This window comes from Aquarana catesbeiana, linkage group LG02 (genome assembly GCF_042186555.1).
Source record: "Aquarana catesbeiana isolate 2022-GZ linkage group LG02, ASM4218655v1, whole genome shotgun sequence".
NCBI classification, from domain to species: Eukaryota; Metazoa; Chordata; class Amphibia; order Anura; family Ranidae; genus Aquarana; species Aquarana catesbeiana.
This window is the reverse complement of record NC_133325.1, coordinates 295,015,491-295,036,926: the sequence shown is the minus strand read 5'-3', so window position 1 is coordinate 295,036,926 and position 21,436 is coordinate 295,015,491. Positions and strand designations below refer to the sequence as shown.

At 43.1% G+C, this 21,436-nt stretch overlaps 1 protein-coding gene across 8 annotated transcripts in view; it reads right to left on the bottom strand.

Annotated features, from left to right (window-relative positions):
* Nucleotides 1-21,436, bottom strand: part of MCF2L (MCF.2 cell line derived transforming sequence like) — a 376,112-nt gene that overhangs the window by 62,754 nt on the left and 291,922 nt on the right. For all 8 annotated transcript variants that reach the window (XM_073614529.1, XM_073614527.1, XM_073614528.1 and 5 more), the window contains one exon: nt 8,734-8,824. In XM_073614529.1, the coding sequence (XP_073470630.1) occupies nt 8,734-8,824 (91 nt within the window). The remainder of the gene's footprint in view (nt 1-8,733; nt 8,825-21,436) is intronic.

The following is a 21,436-nucleotide window of genomic DNA, read 5'->3' as shown; positions in this document are numbered from 1 at the left end:
AACTCAATGCATTTAGGCATCTAGAAGTGCTGAAGACAAGTTTCTGAAGTTCAAACTGAGCATCAGAATGGGGAAGAAAGGAGTTTAAGTGACTTTGACTGTGGCATGGTTGTTGGTGCCAGACAGGCTGGTCTGAGTATTTCAAAGACTGCCAATCTACTGGGATTTTCACACACAACCATCTCTAGGGTTTACAGAGAATGGTCTGAAAAAGAGAAAATATACAGTGAGCAGCAGTTGTGTGGACAAAAATGCCTTGTTGATGTCAGAGGAGAATGGGCAGACTGGTTTGAGATGATAGAAAGACAACAGGAACTCAAATAACCACTCCTTACAACCAAGGTATGCAGAATACCATCTCTGAACGCACAACACATCAAACCTTGAAGCAGATGGGCTACAGCAGCAGAAGACCACACCGGGCGCCACTCCTGTCAGCTAAGAACAGGAAACTGAGGCTACAATTCGCACAGGCTCACCAAAATTGGACAATAGAAGACTGGAAAAATGTTGCCTGGTCTGAGGAGTCTCAAATTTCATCTGCGACATTCAGATGGTAGGGTCAGAATTTGGCATAAACAAGATGAACACATGGATCCATCCTGCCTTGTATCAACAGTTCAGGCTGGTGGTGGTGTAATGGTGTGGGGGATATTTTCTTGGCACACTTTGGGCCCCTTAGTACCAATTGAGCATCATTTAAACACCATGGCCTACCTGAGTATTGTTGCTGACCATGTCCATCCCTCTATGACTACAGTCATAGCCACAGTCTGATGGCTACTTCCAGCAGGATAATGCACCATGTCACAAAGCTCAAATCATCTCAAACTAGTTTCTTGAACATGACCATGTGTTCACTGTACTCCAATGGCCCCCACAGTCACCAGATCTCAATCCAATAGAGAACCTTTGGGATGTGGTGAAATGGGAGATTTGCATCATGGATGTGCAGCCGACAAATCTGCAGCAACTGCACGATGCCATCATGTCAATATGAACCAAAATCGGAGAAATGTTTCCAACACCTTGTTGAATCTATACCAGGAACAATTAAGGCAATTCTGAAGGCAAAAGGGGGTCCAACCCGGTACTAGCAATGTGTTCCTAATAAAGTGGCCGGTGAGTGTGTGTCATTATAAGAAAGGGACCCTCCTTGGCCCTGAAATATCAGCCTAATACAAAGGGGTTGATTTACTCAAACTGGAGAGTGAAAAATCTGGTACAGCTCTGCATAGAAACCAATCAATCTCCAGGTTTTTTTGTCACAGCTTACTTGAACAACCTGAAGTTAGAAGCTGATTGGCTACCATGTAGAGCTGTACCAGATCTTTCACTCTCCAGTTTTAGTAAATCAACACCAATGATTGCAAGAGCGTGCTGGTGACATCTCATCTTTTCACTGTGGTTCACGCAGGGCCTATCTGCTATTGTCACTACAATCGCCCATCCATCAACAAGCTCAGACAATGTCAGGAATGCAGTCCTTGTCCTCAGATTTATGATCACTGATCACACCACATAATCCAGCCACATAATAACCACATAATGGAAGTGAAATAGTAAAGAAAAAAAACAGTGGGGCTCAAAACCGCCCCCTCAAACCACCAGCACTTAATAAAAGGTACATTTGGAAGCAAAGTATCTTACATTTACACTCCTCTTTAGTCTTTTACACTCCTCTTTAGTCTTTTACACTCCTCTTTAGTCTTTTACACTCCTCTTTAGTCTTTTACACTCCTCTTTAGTCTTTTACACTCCTCTTTAGTCTTGTTGACCTCTATCCTGGTCTGTCCTAAACGTTGCTCAAAAATCGCCTCCACTGTTTAAAAAAACAAACATCCTGCTTTTTTATTTTTCTTTGTGCAGCTCCACTGATGATGTCTGCCCCAGCTCTCGGACATGTACTGTACAGAATCTGGCACAGTTTGTTATTGCATCTTTGAGAAAAAAAAAAAAAAAACAGGCTTCCCAGTGGGCAGCTGGAAGGCACTGGCTACATCACCAGTGACTCGGAAAGCCAGCAAGTTGAAGAAAGGTAAACTCATTTAACATAGGGTGCAAATGTGCTTTCTTTTCAGCATACAGAGCAACATGAACCTTTTTATTTTATATTTTTGGGGGCACTGCAGCACACATAATATACATTGTTGCACAATGCGGTAACAGACACAATAGGGCAAATCTAGCCTAAGGCCCCTTTCACACTGGGGCGGTGGGGGCGTCGGCAGTACAACAGCACTATTTTTAGCGCTGCTGTACCGTCGTTCTTGCAGCGGTATTCGGCCGCTAGCGGTTCAGTTTTAACCCCCGCTGGCGGCCGAAAAAGGGTTAAATCCACTCGTACAGCGCGGCTATAGCCGCGGTATTACTGCGGTATAGCCGCGCTGTCCCATTGATTTCAATGGGCAGGAGCGGTTAATACACCGCTCCTTCCCCGCTCCAAAGAAGCGGCTCGCAGGACTTTTTTTACCGTCCTGCGAGTGCACCGCTTCAGTGTGAAAGCCCTCGGGCTTTCACACTGAACAAACAGCGGAAGCTGTTTAGGGGCGGTTTTCAGGCGGTATTTTTAGCGCACAACAGCCTGAAAACCGCTCCAGTGTGAAAGGGGCCTAAGGGAAAGCCAAATGAAAAACAACAGATGTTTGCTAAGACATGACTGATATGGTAAGCCCAGCTTCATCTTGCTTATCAAACTCTGTGAATATACTCTTTACTAAGTGAGCAGCCTCTACTCCTTTCCTACCACAATGTATAACTCCAGGTGTCCGGGGCTAGTGACTCCCATGCTGGCTATACCTATAGACTGGTATTCCCCATAAAGAGGACTGTATTCATTTGAACCCCATTCCATGTTCATAACAGCCTGTATACCATTTAGTGGGTACTTCAACACGAGGGCATCAAAAAAGGCACAATAGGAAACTGCAAATTCATGACGCTCTTGAGAATTGTGGCTAATACGCCTATTATTATCCACTGATATATTTTAGGGCAAGGCACTCATTTGGGTTTTTAATTTGAAAAAAAATAATTTGGTTTTGAATAAACCCAACCTGCTGCACTGCTTGAACTCACTCATTTCTGCTCCTGACAAAAAAAAAAATTACTTTGCACTAGAACAGTGGTTCTCAACCTGGGGGTCGAATGATGATTTGCCAGGGGTCACCGAATCCTGGGCTGTTCCTGAAGCCCGCACAGCTCTCCCAGCCTTTTTGCAGCCACCCAGCAGGGCTGTCCCTGGAGCCTGCAGCCGCCCATTCAGTTCACGGCATGGCTGGGGGGCAGAGACTAGAGGTCAACTGACGGGTGAGGAATGTGAAGTGGGAGGGGCTGGAGGAGACCCTATCTCCTGATTTCGGCATAGATGTCACTGCTGCGAGACACCAAATAGCTGGAGACACATTGAGTAACACTACCTGTGATTATAGTTGCTATTAAAAGTCCCCACTACAGTTCTCAGATCAGCAGATGACCTTGATCAAGAGCACCTAAGTTGGCTGATCAGAACTCCCCCCAGCACTGCCACTCATCCCAACTCCCCGTCAGCACTACCACTCATTTCAACTCCCCGTCAGCACTGCCACTCATCCCAACTCCCCGTCAGCACTACCACTCATTTCAACTCCCCGTCAGCACTGCCACTCATTCCAACTCCCCGTCAGCACTGCCACTCATCCCAACTCTCCACCAGCACTGCCACTCATCCCAACTCCCCACCAGCACTGCCACTCATCCCAACTCTCCACCAGCACTACCACTCATTCCAACTCCCCACCAGCACTGCCACTCATCCCAACTCTCCACCAGCACTACCACTCATCCCAACTCCCCACCAGCACTGCCACTCATCCCAACTCTCCACCAGCACTACCACTCATTCCAACTCCCCACCAGCACTGCCACTCATCCCAACTCCCCACCAGCACTGCCACTCATCCCAACTCTCCACCAGCACTGCCACTCATCCCAACTCCCCACCAGCACTGCCACTCATCCCAACTCCCCCCAGCACTGCCACTCATCCCAACTCTCCACCAGCACTGCCACTCATCCCAACTCCCCACCAGCACTGCCACTCATGCCAACTCTCCACCAGCACTGCCACTCATCCCAACTCCCCACCAGCACTGCCACTCATCCCAACTCTCCACCAGCACTGCCACTCATCCCAACTCCCCACTAGCATTACCACTCATTCCAACTCCCCACCAGCACTACCACTCATTCCAACTCCCCACCAGCACTACCACTCATTCCAACTCCCCACCAGCACTACCACTCATTCCAACTCCCCACCAGCACTACCACTCATTCCAACTCCCCGTCAGCACTGCCACTCATCCCAACTCTCCACCAGCACTGCCACTCATCCCAACTCCCCACCAGCACTGCCACTCATCCCAACTCCCCACCAGCACTGCCACTCATCCCAACTCCCCACCAGCACTGCCACTCATCCCAACTCTCCACCAGCACTACCACTCATTCCAACTCTCCACCAGCACTACCACTCATTCCAACTCCCCACCAGCACTGCCACTCATCCCAACTCCCCACCATCCCCCATCAAGGAGTAAGAGAAGGAATAAAAATAGAGAATACATGGAAGGGAGAGGAAAAGAGGAGGAGAAACAAAGAAAAAGGGAGAGAAAGAATAAGAGAACAAGAAAGATGGCTAGAGAGAGGTATGGAGGGGGGGGGGGGGATGACAAGAAATTAGGACAGAGAGAGATAAAAAGGGAAAGAAAGGAGAACAAAGAAAAAGAGTGGTACATTCTAAAATGTACCATAAGGGGTTTTAATACTGTACGAGTGGAAGGGACTCAGGGAGCACTAAATATCCATGGGTTAGGGGTGCAAATTACTTGTCTTGCCTTGGATGCTGAGAACCCACACTATGAAAATTTTACTGTTGGGGTCCCCACAACTTGGGAAATTTTATCAAGGGGTCACGGCACTAGAAAGGTTGAGAACCACTGTACTAGAAGATCTCAAGTCCCCCGACAGTCCCTTGTGAGTTGCTCAGCATTGCTTCAGTCTGCTACATAATTTTGTGATCCTGCTTCATATGCCACAGGTTTTCAGTAAGAATACAGCAAACAGACAACACATCCTTGCATGGTTTGGCATACTTAGCGTTCACAGGATCTCACTGAAATGATACTGACATCGTCCTTTCAGGTGCAGAAACAGGGGTAAGCAAGTACAGTGAGGGAAAAAAATATTTGATCCCCTGCTGATTTTGTATGTTTGCCAGCTGGCAAAGAAATGATCAGAAATGATGATGAGTCTATAATTTTATTGGTAGGTTTATTTTAACAGTGAGAGACATGCATTTCAAACGCATTTCAATGTTATAAATTGATTTGCATTTTAATGAGTAAAATAAATACAGTTTTTTAAACAGCGTATAACACACACTTTTCCCAGCTGAAAATAAAGGGTAAAACGTGCCTGCGTGTTATACGCCGATATATATTTTTTTTACCAGGGGGGGGGGGGGGGGGGGGGGCAGAGATCGGATGGGCTGCCCCAGGTGCCACACATCGGGAGGGTATCAGGCCGGCTGCCCTGCCTCTCTTTGCCCTGGAACAGCGCTGCCATATTTTAAAAACCTTACTGCCAGCCCTTTCTCATAAAACGCTCCTCCTGTGTCACTCTCAATATAAATGGAAGCCTGTAATACCTCAAGTAACGCCACTCGTTCTGGCCGCTCTCCTCCTCCCGCTCAGCCTCCTCCTCAAGTGTAGCTTTTGATTGGAGGAGAGCGGTCATGTGACCATCAATAAAACAGCAGAGGAGAGTCACATGACTGTGTCCATGAGAGAGTGGCATTATTAAGGTATATAGGAGCTTTGATTTACAATGAGAGTGACACAGGATGAGCGGTGTATGAGAAGGGGCTGACAGTGATGTTTTCTCAACTTTAGAGTATGCTGGCAATGCTGTCCCAGGAAACTGGGGGTCTCCTGGATGTTCAGGGGGGGACTTTATAATGAAAGGGGGCTGTGTACTGTGTGCAGGTAAAGGGGTCCGTGTGCTGTGCAGGGGGGTCCTTGTGCTGTGCGGGGGGGCTGTGGAAAGTTTTTTTCCTGAAACTTCCCTCTTATAATTAGGGTGCGTGTTCTACGCCGATAAATAGGGTATTTGATCCCCTATCAATCAGCAAGATTTCTGGCTCCCAGGTGACGAGCTGAGATTATTAGCACTAATCTCCTAATCTCAGTTTGTATAAAAGACACCTGTCCACAGAAGCAATCAATTAGACTGTAATCTCTGCACCATGGCCAAGACCAAAAAGCTGTCCAAGGATGCCAAGGACAAGATTATAGACCTACACAAGGCTGGAGACCATAACCAAGCAGCTTGGTGAGAGGGTACAATAGTTGGTGCGATTATTCGCAAATGGAAGAAACACAAAATAACTGTCAATCTCCCTTGGTCTAGGGATCCATGCAAGATCTCATCTCATGGAGTTTCAATGATCATGAGAATGGTGAGGAATCGGCCCACAACCACATGGAAGAATCTTGTCAATGATCTCAAGGCAGCTGGGACCATAGTCTCCAAGAAAACAATTGGTAACACACTACACCGTGAAGGACTGAAATCCTGCAGCACTCGTAAGGCCCCCCTGCTCAAGAAAGCACATGTACAGGCCCGTCTGAAGTTTTCAAGTGAACATCTGAATAATTTAGAGGAGAACTGGGTGAAAGTGTTGTGGTCAGATAAGACCAAAATCGAGCTCATTCGCATCAACTCAACTCGCCGTGTTGGAGGAGGAGGAATGCTGCCTATGACCCCAAGAACACCATCCCCACTGTCAAACATGGAGGTGGAAACATTATGCTTTGGGGGGTGTTCTTCTGCTAAGGGGACACAACAACTTCACTGCATCAAAGGGACGATGGACGGGGCCATGTCCTGTCAAATCTTGGGGGGGAACCTCCTTCCCTCAGCCAGGGCATTGGAAATGGATCATGGATGGGTATTCCAGCATGACAATGACCCAAAACACACAGCCAAGGCAACAAAGGAGTGGCTCAAGAAGAAGCACATTAAAGGTCCTGGAGTGGCCTAGCCAGTCTCCAGACTTTAATCCCATAGAAAACATGTGAAAGGGAGCTGAAGGTTCGAGTAATCAAAAATGTCAACCTCGAAACCTTAATGACTTAGAGAGGATCTGCAAAGAGAAGTGGGACAAAATCCCTCCTGAGATGTGTGCAAACCTGGTGGCCGACTACAAGAAAAAAACATCTGACCTCTGTGATTGACAACAAGGGTTTTGTCACCAAGTACTAAATTTTGTGAAGGGGTCAAATACTAATTTCACTCATTAAAATGCAAATCAATTTATAACTTTTTTGAAATGCGCTTTTTGGATTTTTTTTGTTGTTTTTCTGTCTCTCACTGTTAAAATAAACCTACTATAAAAATTATAGACTGATCATTTGTCAGTGGGCAAACGTACAAAATCAGCAGGGGATCAAATACTTTTTTCCCTCGCTGTATATATCTTCTAGCTTTTTTCCACAGGTGTTTTGTTTTTACAACATTAATGTGGAGATTTCAGATGAGGGGAAGAGCAATATGTAAAAAGCACTGCAAGGCCTGCATTAATCCAATCTCGTATATAAAAACTCTTAACGCTTATGGCCCTATTTCATCACTTAACCTAACCCTAAAAAAAGCCCTTAGCACCCCCCCCCCTAAAACCCAGCAATAAAGGTAATGCCCTAATTAACACTTTTATTCCTTATTTTGCTTCAAAGTCTCCTCATCCTATACCAGCAGCCTCTATGCCTACAGAGGACAGTTGACATTTTAAGCAGGAGAATGACTAATACTACACCTCACCTACTGCTAACTGTATGTTCAGACTAATACACATTCTTGAAAATCGATCCCCTACCCACAATCTCAAATGAATATATAAAAAGTGCTATTTCAACTGAAAAAGTAGCAAACTATGAATAGATGACATAAGGAGCCCTGCTCTTAGAATCACAGCATCCTATTGGCCTCTCATGCTGTATGCAAAAAATCAAGCATAATAAATATGTTAGTAAATAGACCTGAAGATCCAGATATACCAAAATGTCCCAATACTGTCTAGAATAACAGCGACTGCACTGACAGTTAGCATACTTATCTAGGGATAATGAACAAAATGCTTTGCTTACAAGTAGCTTATTTGCATTACAACAGATTTAGATCAGCAGCTGTACTGAAATCCTTATAAGTGCTACCAAGGTAAATAGAACAGCAGTAAGCAGGCCTCAATCTTTTTTACATCAGCGTGGTATAGTGATATCAATAACCAAATTAATTGGCAAAGCCACAGATACAAATACACAGAAATATACTTATTTATCCAAATAAACCATGGTATTTATGTCCAAATTATGCCATTATCGTGACCTTGAAAAACTTGGATTTATTTTCTAGATTTTAGATTAGAAGTTTAGATTTGTAAGCCAAGGTATGAGCAGGTATGCATTCTGATTTTGGAACAGAATAATACATTTAAAAGGCTGCGTGCAATTCAGTTTTAGGATGATGAGAAACATGCATCACTAAGGCTATATCTGAGTGGATGACTGACTAGTGCAGAATAAATGGTAAATAATTTATATGAAAACATGGCTATTTTACATTAAATGAGAACAAACATATGCCCCGAGGGCCCTATTTTTTTGAAACTGTTGATTTAGCATTAAAAGGACTTACCGCAATCCTTAGTATTGACGCTTTCACAGATGTCCATTTGTCCAGTCTCCGGTCAATGACTAGGATAAATCCAATTCCCGCATCTTGTAAACTAGACGTAGAATTAGAGAGAAGGAGAGAGGCTGCAGTTATTATTCCACGTGTGGATGCTGCCTCCTCACTATGGTGCAGCTGTTTTAACTCTATCCCTGCTGAGTAAACCTAAGTAAGGATGTTGAAATAAAACCACAAGGCTTTACACAGGCGCAATGCCACCTTCCCATGTGGGGTCCACAAAGCTGGTTTCATACGACCCATGCAATGTAATTTATTCCATTTTAGTTCAATCTGCGGCAGCCTGCATCCCTTTGATTTTCCTCCCCATCACCACCATTCTTCCAAATAGTCTTCCCATACAAAATTGTCTCATCCTCAAAAGCAAATGATGCATGTCCACACTGATGCATTAATTACACAGCTGTTACGACGCAGTATTTAGCCTCCATCATCCACCTTGTTTCAGCATCCCTTGATGCTGCACCATCAGTCTTTTTGCACTAAGGGTTGTGGGTCCACCTTAATCATAGCAACATTATATGGCTGGTTACTGAGAAGGAGCTGAGAGCCAGATGCAAAGCTGCCTTCGCTGCTGACTGAAGAAATGACCTTTGTTTTTTCTCCTTTCTGCTCTGTTTAGCTGCATATGCTGTAGACATGGTGCATGACTAGCCCTATATCTGCTTCTAGTCGAAGAAGCAGGGAAATAGTGCAGTGCCAGCATCTGACTGAGGGTGGGGGCCAATCATAGCAGCCTGGAAGAAGGAAAACGCTGAAAGGCTGACAAGAATAGCGAATGGTAAGTACATTGAGGGAGATACAGATTGTAGAGTAGGAAAGGCTTCCCTGACTAAAATAATCAGCAACGGCACTGAAAAGAGCCATTAATGATGACTGTTGCTGCAGTATTAGGAAAACTGAACACAACCTATTTTATTTCAATAAGTAAATAGGAAGACTGTAAGAAAGGAAAATGGTAAATGAGAAGTGCCATGCATTTGTAACAAGAGTTCAACTATCCATAAATGCATAAAAGAAAAAAAAAGATATATTAAACAGAACATGCACTATAAAATCAAAGCTGCTCTTAAAATGGGCTTTGGCTGCAAATATATTGCTTACTTTATTACAATTTGGATACGGCTTCTAAAGCTGGCCACACAAGAAGATATTTGGATGAGGATTTAGGCTTCTGTAATGATAAACTTTTTGAGTGGAGGGGGTAACAATGAAAGCAAAAAGAGCATTCATTAATGCGGTATGATTATTTCGGATTTTAGGTGCTGAAAGCGGTACAATTATTTTGCATGGAAATTGGGTGTTTTATATTGTAGGCCTGTAATTCTTAGCAATAACACACTTAAATCTGTCAACCAAGAGTCTAGAAGTTATCCCGGGTATGATGAAGTTTGAAACACAAAAACATACATTATAATATAATAAATAAATATAAATGATTAAAAAAATAATAATATAATAATAATAATAAAATACATTTCCCCACAATTCACTATCGCTCAATTCTGCAAGTGTTCTAATTTACTATCGCTGTTTTCTAGCTGGTCTAAAGCCACTTTTGACGTAAAGGGACACTTTTTGGTTGCTATGGACAATCTCCAGTTTTCAGGCAGAAAGAACAGACTATATAATATAAAACTGCATGCAGGGCATTGGACAAAGCACTGGGGCAAAAGGAATGTGAAATGATTTTTAAATTTTTTTAATTTCCCGCCAGGCTCCGCCCCCGTGCATCGCGACGCTCGCAGGGAACGGAGCCTGGCACAGAGAGGCTTCAGAGGAGACAGAGCCCGCAGACACAGCGGGGGACATCCCAGGATCCTGGGGACAAGTAAGTACACTGCACCAGGATCCTGCAATGTAATCCCGAGTGTGGCTCGGGGTTACCGCTAATGGTGCTGAAATTTAACCCCGAGCCACACTCGGGAATACCGTCAGGGAGGTTAAAGACTATATGAGTGTTCAGCAACAAATACACTTCTAGTTCATATGAATCCAAGTCGCAGCATTAACTGAACCTGCCATACTATATACAATATCAACCACAGGAGTTGGTAGGGTATGCTGGAACTTTTAGTGCCACGACACCTGCAGTGACAAATATTACAAACTGATTGTACCCAGGGCTTTTTTTTCTCGGAGAATAGATGCAGGTACTCTCTCCGCCCCTGACTTACCTTTGAGCATCGTCCCTAGTCTCCGTCCCCTATCCACCTAGAAGTACCGCTCCTTTAAGAGAATACAGTGCCAAGTATCAATTTGTATTGTTAAGTAATTTGACACTGACCCCAGCATCATAAGTTCACCCCAGCAACAATAGCCCCCCCCCGGGACAAAATACACCCCCAGCAACAATAGACCCCCTGCTGGTAACAATTGATCCCCCAGCAGTCAGCATCAACAGACCCTCTCCCCCCTTAACTATGGATCCCCTCCAACAAAGTCCTCCCCAGAGCAGCAAAAGACCCCTCCAAAACAACAGACCCCCCCCGCAATAGTAGATCCCTCCAGCAACAATAGACCCCCCAGAAACACTGCACCCAACTACAATATATCCCAAACAGTCAGCATCAATAGACTCTCTAGCACACCCCAGGGCCCCTTTTTCGGAGGTGCTGGAACTGTGTTCCCCCACGTTCCCACTGAAAAAAAGCTCTGGTTGTACAATCCCTGTACAATCTTCTTTAGGATTAGTAAAACAATGTAGTAAAATGGTTTACTTAAAGAATTCTTTCAATTTATAATGCATTATGGAGGTCTCCATACTACATAGCTGTTTGTAATTCTAAAAGAGATTGCACAATCGCAAAGCAACAAAGACTGCCTATGACTAAAGCCATTATACCGCAAAGATGTAGCTTGATTCAACAGAAAAAGCACCTACATAGCACCGAATAGTGGCTGCTAAACTAACTCCTTGGTCTGGGATGTTATTTCAATGCAAATCAAATACAGGCATTACGTGAACCTGCACTGAATGTGCACCAAATGTGACAAAAGAGCTGCTCATGCTTCCATAGTGGATGACTGGATTCACTAGTTCTGAATAGCAACTCAACTACTTAAAAGCTAACGCCACTTTCCTAGGAAAATAAAGATAATAAAATATATATATATATATATATATATATATATATATATATATATATATATATATATATATATATATATAATATAACATATGCAATTGCCAATACACACATTTTATTTCAGACCTAAATAAGGACACGTACAATGGCAAAACTGTATTACCCTTTGATGAAGTTACGTGAGCAGTGACGCAATGCATCAGGGAGGAGTCAGGTGTCGTCACTTCCGGTCGCGGCCGCGACCGGAAGTACTCTGTCCTGTGCTGTTTATCCAGTTCTTTAATGTAAGTTACTACGTTGTTTTTAATAAAACTGTGTTGGATCACTACACTGATTAGAGGAATATGAAACCGATCATTCACATGCACTTTTGTTTTCTCTGCATGAACTGTTATATGAAGATTGCACTTGTTGGACTATGCACTTTAATTATTCTAATTAGCGGTTTCCTTATACGTTTTTACACTTTTTTGCACTTTATGCGACTTTTTTCACTTTATGCGATTTTCTTCATTTTTATGTGCTTTATGAGTTTTATTGGATTCACTGACTGTATTTATACACTTTTTGGACTTATTTATGCAATTTTTTTATTCATGCCACTTTTTTCACTATATGCCTTTTTATTTCTATTTTTTTTTTATTCTTTTCATTTTTTCACTTTATGAGTTCTATTGGATTTATTGAATGTTATTTATACACTTATTATCCTGTTAACCACTTGATGTCACAATAAGAAGTGTTATTAGTTACACATTTCAGTCACAGTATTTTTGTGATATTTGATTTATTGTTACCCTTTAGTTAGCACCACATATTCCTTTATTTTAAAACTGTATTACTAAAATCACCAAAAGATTTATAGACCTACTATTTATCACTAGGTTATGATGAAATTGGATCATTGTGGTGCAAGCTACATGGGAGCTTTTTTCTATAAATGGTGGATGATGTTGTAAGGTAGATATTGCCATAGTTAGCATTAGGAACACTGTACTGAAGAGTAGGCAATGCAGAGTAGCGAGCGGGGTGTACCAGAGATAGTGAGGAAGTACCAGTCCTGCCCCTCTCAGTTTTAAGGCATTCTTGGGTAGAGGGCTCTGTATAAAAGGTCTGCTGGTAGTCTGTCTGTCAGGGGGAGATGGTCATTGGAAGCAGTGCAAGGACTAAGGCATGCAAAGATGTGTAATTTTTTAAAGGTTCTAGCTTCTGGAAGCTTCTTCTTAGGGAAAAGCAAGGAAGGAGAGATGCAGAACATATGCGAATACTCACATCCCTGTAGCTTGGGATGTAAGGATCTAGCAAACCCCTAAATTATGGGCTGCTCCTTGACTTGGCTCTCATCTCTGCTGTTCTGTTTGCAATGTGCAGTCACTACTGGGATGACTGAAAGGATTTATATACAGTATGTCAACCAACTGGGTTTCTCTGCTTACCCATAACTGCGAGGTGGGAATGTCCTCTGGAATAGAGCAGGTGCTTGGCAAGGCTGCTAGTTGGGTCGATTGTCACAAGACCTGAGAAAGGTATGAAAAGGAAAGGGCTACTGGGTGCTGTTGGTAAGGCAAGGCCAAGGGCCTCCAAGGAGAGCTTTTGTATTGGTGCTCAGATGAAAATCCTGTGCCCGTAGCACTTCAGTGAACCTAAGTGGCCAGACCTCTGGTGGGCAGAGTTAAAGAGTGCAAGTGCTCCTCCACCATATGGCAGTAGATGTGGAGTGCATGCAGCCCAGCACATGGTTAGGCCACCACACAACACTGCCACATTTTTAAACATGGAGACCGTGCCCTTTACTTACACAATAGAAATGATATTCATATATGAAATGCTTTTATTCCCACTAGTAGGAAAGTTAAAACTGCATTCAAAGTGTCATAACAAAGCCATCATCAAAATCACTGGGCCATATCATGCATTCTCAGGTGACAATATTCATACAGATGCCATCAGACTGCACCTAACACTGCCCACTAGTAACCATTGTTGGGGAAATAGTGAAACCCAATGAAAGATTTTTGTTCAGCCAATTTCTCCTTGTCAAAAAGGTTTTTATTAGTTGACCATAAAAGTTTAATACAATTAGGTACAATAAGTACTAATAATATAATATAACAGAAATGATAAATGGTACAACTCATTGGCTTATTAATTCATTACAACCAGGTAATCAGTATAATATCTTCCATTTAACATTTGGTTACTGTCTGACCAAAGGAATGAAGGAGATTTTATGTTAAAATAAATTGTCTTATTTGTTGGACCAGAGCTTTGGAGATATTGTTTTATTAAATCATTACATAGGTAAAATATAGTAAAAATGAGTTTAAGATGTAAGAAAGAGGAAAGGAAAGAATAGTAGGAAAGATAGAAATAGAAGAGAAAGAGTCCACAGGATTGATCCAGGTAACATGGCGTGATTTTGTTGATATTAAGAATGCTATATTATCATAATAATGGGGTGAAGAGTTTCCTTAGCTACCACGGTTTAAGAATTGAATTATCAAATATTGGCGATAAATGATACTTAATCCAAGGGTTCCAAGTTTTTTCAAATATAGGAATTTGGTCTCTTTCTATTGCCAGCATTTTGGCATGTGACATGAAAGTGTTTAGTCTGTGTTTGGTCTCGGGTATTTCTAAGTTGGCAGACCTCCATACCTTTGCAATCGTCTGTTTTGCAGCAGTGAGGAGTTGAGTAAAGAGTTTAAATTGATTATGTGTGAGACAATCTGATTTTAAGTTGAGTAAGGCTATGACAGGATCTGGTTGCAATTTTAGTTCAAACATTCTGGAGCCAATTTGAAATATTTTTCCCCAAAACGTTTGTATCTGTCGGACAGGACCACCATATATGAATATGAGTGCCTGGATCTGAACAGCCCTGAAAGCATTGAGCTGCTTGGGTTGGCGCAAATTTGGCCAACCTGGAGGGTACAAGGTACCAACGAGTTAGAACCTTATAGTTAGTTTCTACCGCCAGAATGTTTGGTGAAGAAGATTTAGTTGCAGTCCAGATTTTAGGCCAATCATCCATATCCAACGATTTTTCCAAGTCCTTCTCCCATTTCCGGGCATGAGGTGGTTTTTCGAGGCCAGGATTAGTTGAAATTTGTGAATATATGGAAGAAATCATACCTCGAGTGGGGGTCTTTTAGGCATACTGATTTAAAATGAGTGATTTGGGAGTTCAGCCAATTTCTATTCTCTCCAAGGTTAAGCAGTGCAGGACCCGCTCCCACCAGTACTGGCATAAAATTACACACCCCATTTGATACCTAACCGGCTTCAGTATGCCAAAGGAAATTGTCAATAAAACTTTAAACCCTCGTAGGATGTTCATAGCTTGCCCTTTGTTTGTTTTCATAAGGAAAAAGCTAAGCTCTGCCAGCACAGACATTGCACAGTATGGTGTCATTGAATCAAACGTAAATACATAATTGTCTGACTTATTAGAACCAGCAATGCTCAGCACACAAGCCAATGCCAGCACAAATACCAGCCTGTGCTTTGGAAGAAAATTCAGCTGGGGTAATTTATGAAAAAAGAAGTAAAAATTGAACTTTTGTTGTACACTGTTCTCCATGAAAATGAAACATTAATTCTGCTCTACTTTTCATAAATCGACCCTTGTTCTTCAAATAAAGAGCTCCAACTTCAGTTTTTGGTAATGCAAACCACAGCTCCAGTGTTCATCAAAAATGTTATGAAGCTGGCAGCACTGTTAATCAAAGGCTTTAACCATGTAATGGTAGTATAAAGACTTTGTATAAACTTAGTAAACCCAAGATGTATTAAGAAACAAACCAATCCAACATAACTGGCTGTGCTGCTGTAGGGTCCTGCAAAAAGCCCATGACAAAACTGCTGCTGTCTGGTCCCTTCAGACTAATGTTTCTATTAAAGGCTTGCCTCTAGGAAAGACTGCGGATATTCTCTATCTGCGGACAAGCTGTCACATACAATCTCTGCAAAAGCAAAACTGGAACGCCTGCAGTGAACATTCACAGTGACACACTTATATATTTCGACACTCTGCAGTACCCTGAAACACGGCTCCTCTATTTCTTTGTATTTGCACAAAAACGTGTCTATTCCTATATAGAATCTATTTTTAAATAGATATCTCAGTTACATGCAAGCAACATATTGTGCACAAAATCCAACTATATAGAATTATTAGGTTGGAGCTGGTTGTACAAAGATTGTGACAATGACTGCCCTAGTAGAGGAAAAGAATGCTATGCAGATTGGACCTTGTTACATAACCGTATCCTGCAATCACTTAAGCCTCCTTTTGCACGAATGGCTATAATTTTTACATGTGCATGTATGTAAAATTCTCCATTTAAAGTAGTACTATGGCCACCCACTAAAAATATGTTTTGCAGCACTTAATAAGTGCTTGTGCACTTACAGTTTTCTGCTCGTCCCCCTGTAAAGTCCCACAAATATCTATTGATTCTATCAGGGAAGTCCACCTAATGCAGCTTCCTACGACGGGGTGGAAATGATGCTGCACTGATCTCTAGCTCAGTGGACACTAACCTTTCATACCCGCAATTTTGAATCCTGGGGACCACTAACATAAATTTTACATGCCTTATACACACACACACACACACACACACACACAATGCTCCGGCTCTCTGTCCCCTCCCCCTGCATCACACTGCTGCCTTATACACACAATGTTTCAGCTCTCTTGACTTATCATTGAGTATTGACATGACAGTATTGACTGTCAGCACGCATTGAAAACAACACTGGAAACAATAGACGGTATACAAGCGCCACAGTGTTGACTTGCGGCAGAACCCCTGGGGACCACCAAAATTTTCTAGTGGACCATTAGTGGTCCAGGGACCACTGGTTGGCAGCTGCTGCTCTGGCTCATAGCAGAATTGCCTTTCATAAGTAGGCTGTATCTGCTTGCACTACAGTGGGATGGAAAGTGTTGCAAGGGGCACGGCTATTAGCACCTTCAGTGCTGAGTCACTGTAGCTTGTCAATCAGGTCCTGGCCAAACCTAGTCCAGCCCACTGCTTTCTTGGATTGAAAGCACTAGTTCTGTTGCTGAACCTTCCCACTCTAAGCTGCAGTGTCTGGGAGCATATGAGACACAAACAAAGGAGGATTTGGCTCAATCAGGGACAGTTAAGGAAGTTTATGTTTACTTTTTGAGGCTTGAGCCTCACAAATTAGATTTGGTACTTGTATAGGCTGTCAAACATACATGGGCTGAAGGAAAAAAAAATCCACGATTCCCCCAACCAAGACAGACAGTGCCGACAGGGGAATCCCTCCTGCCGAGCAATTGTCTGCTCCCAGCGTAGGAAGCCTTCCCCACCGGGAGAAGGCAGTGATTATAGCCACTAAGTGATCAGCTTGGTACATTCAGCCTGCCCAGTAACAATTTGAATCTTGGCTGGTTCCTGCTGAACCGGCCGAGATTACAACCATGTATGGCTGGCCTTAGTTGTATTTTAAAGGAGAGGTATGGCCAATGCTCTTTTAACTATACTTCTCCTATTAGTCACAGGAGCTCTGGATTGATCTTTAATGTTAAGATCCACCCAGATGCCTGACCAGCAACTGGCTCAGCCTCTCAGGGAGCCGCTGGGAGAATGAGCCAACCGCTCCCACCCCCAGCACAGCACGGCACTGCAGTGACAGTCACCGGCTCTCTGCGGACTGAATACTGTGCACTGAGCGATCAGCGGCCTTTGATCACTCAGTTCTCTGTGTAGAGCCAGTGAGTGACAGTTGCAGCTGGGATTGGTGCTGCAGCCATCTAGGTGAGAATGATTGATTGTTTTTTTGGATTCCCAAACCTCCCCACCAACCCCCACGGAAAACCAGTTTACATTTGAGGTCCTTGCCTGTTCACATTCTACAGATTGTGATGTAGCTGCTGTCTATCGTACATGTTTTAATCACCCAAGCTTTACATATGAATAATAACTATGCACATTTTGGAGCTCTTGTGGCATCCTGTTGGAAAGATTTGGGATACCAGGGACACCTGTTCTGAGAATGCATATTTGGTGTTTAGTTTTTTATTATTAAAACATCACCTACTGTCAGTGCTGCCGATCAAGAAATCATCATCTGAGGAATCTTCCAAAACCAGCACTTCCAGGAAGGTTGATCTCCTGGTTCTCTGCAGCTCTTACTGGTTCTTTCCTTCCTGACAACTGTATAACTACAACAGAGTTATGACATAGGGGATCCACAGTATGAACCAGCGGTCGCAGTAAGAGATGAGGAACCCCATAATTTCTAAAGTGTCAGTTTTAGAAAATTTCCTAGCAGGTGATTTTTTCTTATTGCAGAGGCAATCAACAGCGCAGGCAGCAGGTACAGCTTTATATTAGTTTTAGCAGCAGGAATGCTTTCAAAAGATGGAATACTTACACAGGCCGGTTATTGTGTTCTTAGTAAACAGTTTTAAAGTATAAGTAAACCCTCCTATCGTTTTCAGCCAAAGAAGCTTTGTCCTCTGTTTAATCCTCAACTGCCATGATGCAGGACATGTGATCAGTTATGACTCCAGCAATTGGACGGTTTGACAGTTTGGTTGAGAGCACAACCAATGTGACAGTTAGGGCCCTTTCACACAGGCTTTCCAATCAGGTCCGTCTGTCAGTTTTTCAGGTGGATCTGATCGGAGCCTCCATTCACTCCTATGGGGCAGTGGATGTCAGCGGTGACATGCCCGCTGACACTCGCTGCTATCCGATCTGAAATCCAGACGGATGCAGACTCTATTTTCCATCCGTCTGGCGAATCGGTGTGAATGGGATCGGATGAAAATGGACAGGCGGTCTGTTTTCATCCGCTCTCCCCACTGAGGGGAGCAGGGCTCTGACAGGTCTGTCTCAGCACAATGACCGGAGACTAACCTGTCACCCGCCTGCTCAGCGGGGATCAGCGCTCCACTGAGCAAAGTGGAGTCCACCGTGTGAAAGGATTCTTACATTCCCGTGCCGGGAATTTAACCATTTTTTGAAGCAGTTAAATCGATGGGTTTACTTCCACTTTAAACCCAGTCTGCTGATAATCACCCTTGGCTTAATGTGACCTTATCCACAAAGATTATATACAAATTGAACAGTGATATCTTTCAGTGATTGTATGTCAATATTTTTTAAAGCAAAACTTCACCCAAAAGGGGAAGTTTGGCTTGTCTACCTCCACCCCCGCCTCTAAGTTTTGCCACATTTTTGGGGGGAGCGGGTACCTGGTTTTGACAGGTACCTGCTCTTATTTCTGGTTGAATATCCGTAGCCATCCGAGCAGATGTTCAGCCCTCTCTCCTTCCCCCACTATCGTCTGGGACACATCGAAGGTCCCAGAAAGCTGGGGAACCATTCACAAAGTGCAGCGCCGCTCTCGAATGCTAGGTGGATATCCGGCTTTGATGCCGCAAGCAGTAACATCCGGCATCCCAAAGAAAACATGCCGCCACCTGGACCCAAAGACAGGCAAAGAGCTGGCCCAGGTGAGGACAGCGCTGGATCCCTGGACCGGTAAGTGTCCTATTCCTAAAAGTCAGCAGCTACAGTGTTTTTAGCTGCTGACTTTTAATTTTTATGTTTCTGAAATGAAGAACCACTTTAAATGTCGTCAGAGTTGTCCCCAGCTGTACCTCTTTTTTGCCACAAGATGTTCTCAATCTTCTGGGTTGAATGACGCTGTATCACACAACTCAGAAGTCTGGTGAAAGACAAGATCAGGCAAGACTGAAAAGGACCCTGCACATCTTCTAAGTGGCCAGAAGGCATCAGAAGAAAGATGTAAAAGAAGTAACATGCTGGAGGGGTCCTCAAGAAAGGGAGGGAGATGGAATTGGGCTTTAACTGTATAACTGTTTAACTCTATAAAGCCTATTGTACGGTGCAAACACAGACCTCAGAAATTGACAAGCTTGCATTAGTCAAAGAAAGCTAAAAATACTTATTCAAGATACAAGGCCACAAAATGTTTCAATGGGGGTACAAGGTGTTTCAATGTTTCAAAAGGACTACCATTAAGATGTTTCTTTATGCCAGTTGTGTCAGGCTCCAATGAAGCAGAGGGGATATATCTACCAAGGTCCAGATTTAATTAAAGCAGGACTTCAGATAGAATTGGAATTTCCTCCCATCTCTGAAAGGGACCCCCTCCCATGTCTGCTCGGATTGCCTAGGCAATACAATGTACTAACCAAAGCTCGAGATCTTTAACCCCTTGGTAGGATAGAGAGTGTGCACATCTAGTTTACAACTTATAATGAAGATCTGCCAGCACAGTACAGGCAGGGTTAATTATTATAACAAAACTCTTCAGCCCCCACCTGAACCTGTTGATGCCAGCATCACACATATATGCAACGTCATAAAGGTGGGCCTTCTTCTGAGAGCGTGCTCCCAACATGAAGACTCAACTGTCACTGACTTCACAGTGAAGTCCACTCTCTTTCTCTTTCTTAATGGAGAAAAAAAATATATACCGGTACTTTTTTTATTTTTCTCCTAGCCAGTAAACATGGCGCCACATATATGTGCACCAGCGTTTGTACTGGCAGCAAGCTCCATAGCACTACCAGCATGGAAACCAAGCTATTGCTGACAGCTCCTGCTTCAGTAATAATGATCAGGAGCTGGGAGGACAGGCTTCCGATTACACGATTGCTGTGATAGCGCCTGTGACTGGCTATCACAGTAATCACAGTGATTAAAAACCTCACATCTGCACTCTTTATCCTTCTGAAAGGAGAAAAAAAATACATTGTATAATTTTCTCCTAAAAAGAGGAGGAGCATGTAAACAAAAAAGGTCTGTGTTTATTATTATTAATTATATAGACAGTTGTGCTCATAATTTGATATATCCTGGCAAAACTTATGATTTCTTGGCCATTTTTCTGAGAATATGAATAACACAAACTTTTTTCACTCATGGTTAGTGTTTGGCTGAAGCCATTTATTCTCAATCAACTGTGTTTACTTCTTTTGAATCATAATGGCAACATAAACTACCCAAATGACCCTGATCAAAAGTTTACATACCCCAGTTCTTAATACTGTGTATTGCCCCCTTTAACATCAATGACAGCTTGAAGTCTTTTGTGGTATTTGTGGATGAGGCTCTTTATTCTCTCAGATGGTAAAGCTGCCCATTCCTCTAGGCAAAAAGCCTCCAGTTCCTGTAAATTCTTGGGCTGTCTTGCATGAACTGCACGTTTGCAATCTCCCCAGAGTGGCTCAATGATATTAAGATCAGGAGACTGAGATGGCCAATCCAGAACCTTCACTTTATTCTGCTGTAGCCAATGACAGGTCGACTTGGCCTTGTGTTTTGGATCATTGTCATGTTGGAATGTTCAAGTATGTCCCATGCGCAGCTTCCTGGCTGATGAATGCAAATGTTCCTCCAGTATTTTTTTGATAACATACTGCATTCATCTTGCCAACAACTTTGACCAAATTTCCTGTGCCTTTTGTAGCTCACACATCTCCAAAACATCAGCGATCCACCTCTGTACCTTTCATCATAGGCCTTGTTGACTTCTCTCCAAAT